The 6,384-nt window shown below is 39.7% G+C and overlaps 1 protein-coding gene across 2 annotated transcripts in view; it reads left to right on the top strand.

Annotated features, from left to right (window-relative positions):
* The window catches only part of bmp1b (bone morphogenetic protein 1b), a 104,527-nt gene that overhangs the window by 46,823 nt on the left and 51,320 nt on the right, over positions 1 to 6,384 (top strand). For both annotated transcript variants that reach the window (XM_056467142.1, XM_056467141.1), the window contains exon 7: positions 4,342 to 4,466. In XM_056467142.1, coding sequence (XP_056323117.1) covers positions 4,342 to 4,466 — 125 coding nt within the window. The remainder of the gene's footprint in view (positions 1 to 4,341; positions 4,467 to 6,384) is intronic.

Raw genomic sequence — 6,384 nt, 5'->3', positions numbered from 1 at the left:
TTCAGCTGCTGTCTGAGCTTTCACTGCCTTTCTACACCTCCCTTTCTTCATGTGTTCAATACTTTTTCCCTGCTGCATTTCATTTTATTGCACATAACTTCATTTGTAAACTAATTAGATTTTTTCTCTTTCCATATATGGATTTCTTTGGTTGTTACCAACATCTCGTGTAAATTTTAAGTATCTGGCACCTTTAGAAATAAGTTTTCTGAGAAAAATGGTGACATGTTCAATACATATTTCCCCAACTGTAAATAAAAGGATCTTTCTGTGTTGTAGTTCCTCTGGATTGCTGCACACGCTGGTGACAGTTCTCTGTAAACCAGAAGCGTTCAGCTTTAATTTTAGCTCCGCCTTTTTGGTATCGTTTTGTTATGCTAGGTACTCTAGAGAATGGGTATCGATAAGTGGTATAGTAGAGCTCACTTTTTGGTATCTTTTACAGTGGAAATTGACATAAATGTGTACCGTAATGTGCTGTACTCTACCAAACCATTCTGTCAACGGGCTAATAATGGCTTCATTTAAAATGGCTGTGGAAACAGTTAAAGTCAGAGTTATTAGCCCTCCTGTATATTTTTATCCCAGATTTATGTTTAATGGAAATAAGTTTTTTTAAACGCATTTCTGAACATAATAGTTTTAATAACTCATTTCTAATAACTGATTTCTTTTATCTTTGCTATTATGACAGCACATAATATTTGACTAGATATTTTTAAAGATACTTGTATTCAGCTTAAAGTGACATTTGAAGGCTTAACTAGGGTAATTAGGCAAGTTAGAGTAATTAGGCAAGTCATTGTGCAGTTTGTTCTGTAGACAATCGAAAAAAAAAAATATTCTGAAAATGTAGCCCTATATACATTTCTGGGATCGGTCGGCTGGTCAGTCAGTAAACCAAATGGTTGACAGCGGCCCCTGGTGGATTTACGCAAGAGCAGCACTGGCGAGAGAAATTTGAGATCTGAAAAAGCGTACTCAGCGGCCTCTGGTGGATTTGCGAAAACAAAAACATAGCTCCTGGGACATATTTTGCTCTCTCCAAAAATGTATATAGCGGTACATAATCAGAATGAGCCTGGATTGAAAATATTGCTGAAGAGGGCTAATAATATTGACCTTAAAATGGCTTTAAAAAATTAGAACTGCTTTTATTCTGGAAATATTATAGGAAATACTGTGAAAAATGTGTTGCTCGGTTAAACATAATTTGGGAAATATTTGAAAATGAAATTAAAATTCACAGAAGGGTGACTAATTTTGAATTCAACTATATGTGTTCGGTTTAATATTTGGTGTAGTAAACACCCTTGGTTTGTCCACAAGTGACCATAATGTTGAAAATCACTGGCTTATAGTGAATGGAAAGGCCTGTCATAACTTCTGTATCATGCTGACTTTAAAGACATCATGGAAATTTTCCTGAACAAAGAACATGCATCTATTGTAGGTCTTCTGAAGTGCAAGCTCAAGAGCAACTTCTCATCAATTTGTAAAGGACTCTGGGAATCTTGCTTGGTTGGTGTGCGATTTGTAATTTTTAATGTTTCACAAAGTGGCCTCTCTCCTGCTGGCCTCTGAACTGGGAATATTCACGTTGTGCGGTTTTACTTCCAGCATTATGCAGTCAGGGGATCCTGGAATAGGGCCATAACAAATAAAGGGCTTCCAGCCTTTTTGTCCTGGACAATTGCAGGGCTGCAGGGCTGTTGTTCTCCGGCATGCGGGATGAGCTCCAGGGAGGCGATGCTTTCGACTGGCCTCTGACTGCTCTCAGTCCACATGCTGGCCATTCAGGGCACTGTCGCCATGGGAACTGGGCCAGAGCAGGCCGCAATCATTCTGCTCTCACAACAGCACAGAGAGACACTATATACGTATATTTATAATCCATATAGTGGACAATCAAATATGATTCACAGGAATATTGCTCATATTCGGAGTGCAAGCTCAATCTCTGATGTCATAAATGTTTACAGTGGCGGCAAAAGTATGAAGACACTATCCTGAACACCAAATCAGTTTGGATCCTTTTCACAAGACTGTTATGCCATGTTTAACAGCCATCAGTATCTTAAATTATTGTTCAAGAGTTCACACTTAGCTGATGATTGATTATAAAGCTTGTTTGGCATGCTGTCCCGGGACAGAGCCCTGAGCTCATAAGATCCTCGTGCCTGGGGCTCCCTCCCGTTTCTAGGGCGAGAGGGGAGTTTGAGCTCAGGTAGATCTCCAGAACTCCTCTGCTGTAATGTACAGATAGTGATTGCTCTTAGGAGATAACTACTTACTTGGAGCACGTCTATGGTGCCGATTTGGATTAGTCAATTAACTTAAGTTGCATGTTTTTGAGTGGTGGGAGGAAACCAGGGAACCCGGGGGAAACCCACGTGAGCATGGGAAGAATGTGTAAACTCCGCACAGAAATGTCAGCTGGCTTGGTTAAGACTAGACCCAGTGATGTTCTTGCTGTGAGGCTACAGTTCTAACCACTGGACCAACGTGCCACGCATCTAGGAAAGGAGGAGGAGCAGGGGTGGAAGGAGGGATTCTTCAAAACGAAGATGGCTGTCATATGGAACTTAGGGTATTTATAGTGGCTTAGGAATCGTCTGATTGGTGAATCATAAATTGGATAATACGGGACCAGCCATTAAGGAATCATAAGGACGTGATCCTCTTGAAATTTTTTTAGAAATAAACTTTACAAAGTTTTTAATATTTAGATGTATGAACATTTAATTGTATTTATGTATTCACAGTACCTGACAAAAATCGCCTATCCAAGATTTAGGAACAACAAACCATAACTTGATCTTCTAGTTGGTCATTTGGTATCAGAAGTGGCTTATATGAAAGGTAAAGGCTTGTAGATTACACTTATTTGACCAAAATAAAATATAAAAATAAAGTCATGCTGCAGTGGAAAAAGAATTAACATTGTGTCTGACTCCATCATGAGCTTGGAGGACTGCATCCATACATCTCTTCAATGAGTCAAATCACTTATTAATAAAGTCATCTCGAATGGCAAAGAAAGCGTTCTTGCAGGACTCCCAGAGTCCATCAAGATTCTTTGAATTCATCTTCAATGCCTTCTCCGCCTTCAATGCCTCTCATCTTCAATGTCAGCCCGTCTCCGTTGACTGGGCTGGCCAATCCTGGAGCACCTTGACCTTATTTGTTTTCCGGAGCTTTGATGTGGAGGCTGAAGTATGAGGAGCAGCGCTATCCTGCTGAAGAATTTGCCCTCTCCTGTGGTTTGTAATGTAATGGGCAGCACAAATGTCTTGATACCTCAGGCTGTTGATGTTGCCATCCACTCTGCAGATCTCTCGCACACCCCCATACTGAATGTAATCCCAAACCATGATTTTTCTTTCCCCAAACTTGACTGTTTTCTGTAAGAATCTTGCGTCCATGCGGGTTCCAGTAGGTCTTCTGCAGTATTTGTGATGATTGGGATGCAGTTCAACAGATGATTCATCAGAAAAATCCACCTTCTGCCACTTTTCCAAATGATCAACTAGAAGTCAAGTTATTATTTTTTGCTCTCAAAACTGGCCAATCAAATGACAAAAAACAAATGACTGCTTATGCAAGGCATGGTCACACTTTATTTTGATGGTCTACATGCTAACTTATTCTCATTACATTATATGTAAACTGTTAGGTTGGGGTTAGGGTTAAGTTGACATACTTGCAAAGTTTCTATAATCAGTTAAATGTCTGCTGAAGGAGCAGAATCATCAGATATTAAGAAGACAGTCTACTGATACTCAAATACATCCAATACATCTAATACTCCTAAGACATGCTGTATAGGTGAATTAGATGAACTAAATTGACCATAATGTGTGAATGAAGGGTTGTATAGGTGTTTCCAAGTACTGGGTTGTGGCTGGAAGGGCATCAACTGTGTAAAACATATGCCGGAATAGCTAGCAGCTCATTTCTCTGTAGCAACCCTTGATAAATAAGGGATTAAGCCGAATGAAATACTAACATGTTTCCTTGCTTTGTTTAACAGCACTTGAGAAATATTTGAAAAATAATAAAAAAAAATCAGTGGATGGCGAATAACTTTAGCTTCAACTATTATATGTCGTTCTTTTCGGATTCCTGGTAAGAGGCTAACTGGATTGCTTTGTGTAGAGTACAGTACAAAGACTATAATGACAAAGTCTAATCTAATCTTAAGTGCTACTCTCTACATTCTCATCATCTCAATATATGATCTGATTGATTTTTCAGATGTCTTCTCGTGATTGCAAAGAGCTTCTCATGGTTCACCTAAAAATAATTGGACTGCTGTCGCTTTTCTTTTTGGAAAAATAGGGGCATTTATCTTGATACCATGCTGCCGAAGTATGACGTTGATGGAGTGCGGCCCCCCATCGGCCAGCGGACGAGACTGAGTAAAGGAGACATCGCTCAAGCCAGAAAATTATACCGATGTCCAAGTAAGTGGCCCTTTGCACTGCAACCATAAGAACTTCAAGAAAAGACATCAGAATTGTAAGGTGTAAACGCAGAAATGACCAATTAGAAAATAACTTGCTGTTTCTGACAAGTTTTTGATCCCAACCACGGGGCTGTCGATTCCTGCTCTCTGGGAAATGATACGTGATTTATGGGAATATGATTTCAGAGATGAAGGTTTGCGCTACAGTATTCTTCTGAATGACACATTCAGGATGTAAAAAGTTGACGTTCAGGATGTGCTATAACTTACCTAATTTTACAACCCGTGCTTAATTGATCATTTTGAAATAAATATATCAAGATATTACGATTTTAAAAGTATGTGTGTGAATATAAAAATATACACGGGTGAAGACGCTATTGTTAGCCCTTCTGTATTTATGTAGCCTATATCCTAAGAGATGTTTAACAGAGCAAGGTCATTTTTCACAGTATTTCCTATTATGTTTTTCATTTGGATTGAATATATAAAATCTGAAAGAAAGAAAGAAAGAAAGAAAGAAAGAGAATGAACAAATGCAAAAATGCAAGAAAGAATTAACCAACGAATACAGGAAAGAAAGAAAATGAATGCAATAAAGAAAGAGAATAAATGAATGAAAGAAAGACAGAAAACGAATTATACAAAAAAAATAAATGAGTGCAAGGAAGAAAAAGAACAACCGGATGCAAGAGAATGAACAAATTTAAGAAAGACAACAAACAAAAGAACAAATGATATATACGTAACTATATATATATATATATACACATACATACATACATACATACATACATACACACACACACACACACACACACACACACACACACACACACCTTACTAGTACCGACTTGGACCACCTTATGCCCTCAGAACTGCCTTAATCCTTCGTGGCATAGATTCAACAAGCCACTGGAAATATTCCTCAGAGATTTTGCTCTATATATACATGATAGCATCGTGCAGTTGCTGTCAGCTGCACATCTATGATGCGAATCTCCCGTTCCACCACATCCAAATGGTGCTCTATTGGATTGAGTTCTGGTGACTGTGGAGGCCATTTGAGTACAGTGAACTCATTGTCATGTCCAAGAAACCAGACTGAGAAGATTTGCTCTTTTTGAAATGGCGCTTTATCCTGCTGGAAGTAGCCATTAGAAGATGGGTACACTGTGGTCATAAAGGGATGGACATGGTCAGCAACAATACTCAGGTAGGCTGTGGTGTTGACACAATGCTCAATTGGTACTAATGGGCCCAAAGTGTGCCAAGAAAATATCCCCCACACCATTACACCACCACCACCAGCCTGAACCGTTGATAAAAGGCAGGATGGATCCATGCTTTCATGTTGCTGACACCAAGTTCTGACCCGACCATCCGAATGTGGCAGCAGTAATCGAGACTCATCAGACCAGGCAACGTTTATCCAATCTTCTATTGTCCAATTTTGGTGAGCCTGTGTGAATGGTAACCACAGTTTACTGTTCTTAGCTGACAGGAGTCTTCTGCTTCTGTGGCCCATCTGCCTCAAGGTTGGACGTGTTGTGTGTTCAGAGATGCTCTTCTGCAGACCTCGGTTGTAACGAATGGTTATTTGAGTTACTGTTGCCTTTCTATCAGCTGGAACCAGTCTGGCCAATCTCCTCTGTCCTCTGGCATCAACAAGGCATTTGCACCCACAGAACTGCTGCTCACTGGATATTTTCTCTTTTTCAGACCATTCTCTGTAAACCCTAGAGATGGTTGTGCGTGAAAATCCCAGTAGATCAGCAGTTTCTGAAATACTCCGATCAGCACGTCTGGCACCAACAACCATTCCATGTTCAAAGTCACTTAAATCACCTTTCTTCCCCATTCTGATGCTCAGTTTGAACTGCAGCAGATCGTCTTGACCATGTCTACATGCCTAA

This window comes from Danio aesculapii, chromosome 10 (genome assembly GCF_903798145.1).
Source record: "Danio aesculapii chromosome 10, fDanAes4.1, whole genome shotgun sequence".
NCBI lineage: Eukaryota > Metazoa > Chordata > Actinopteri > Cypriniformes > Danionidae > Danio > Danio aesculapii.
Note: the sequence above shows the minus strand (reverse complement) of the source record. Positions and strands in the feature narration are given on the sequence as shown.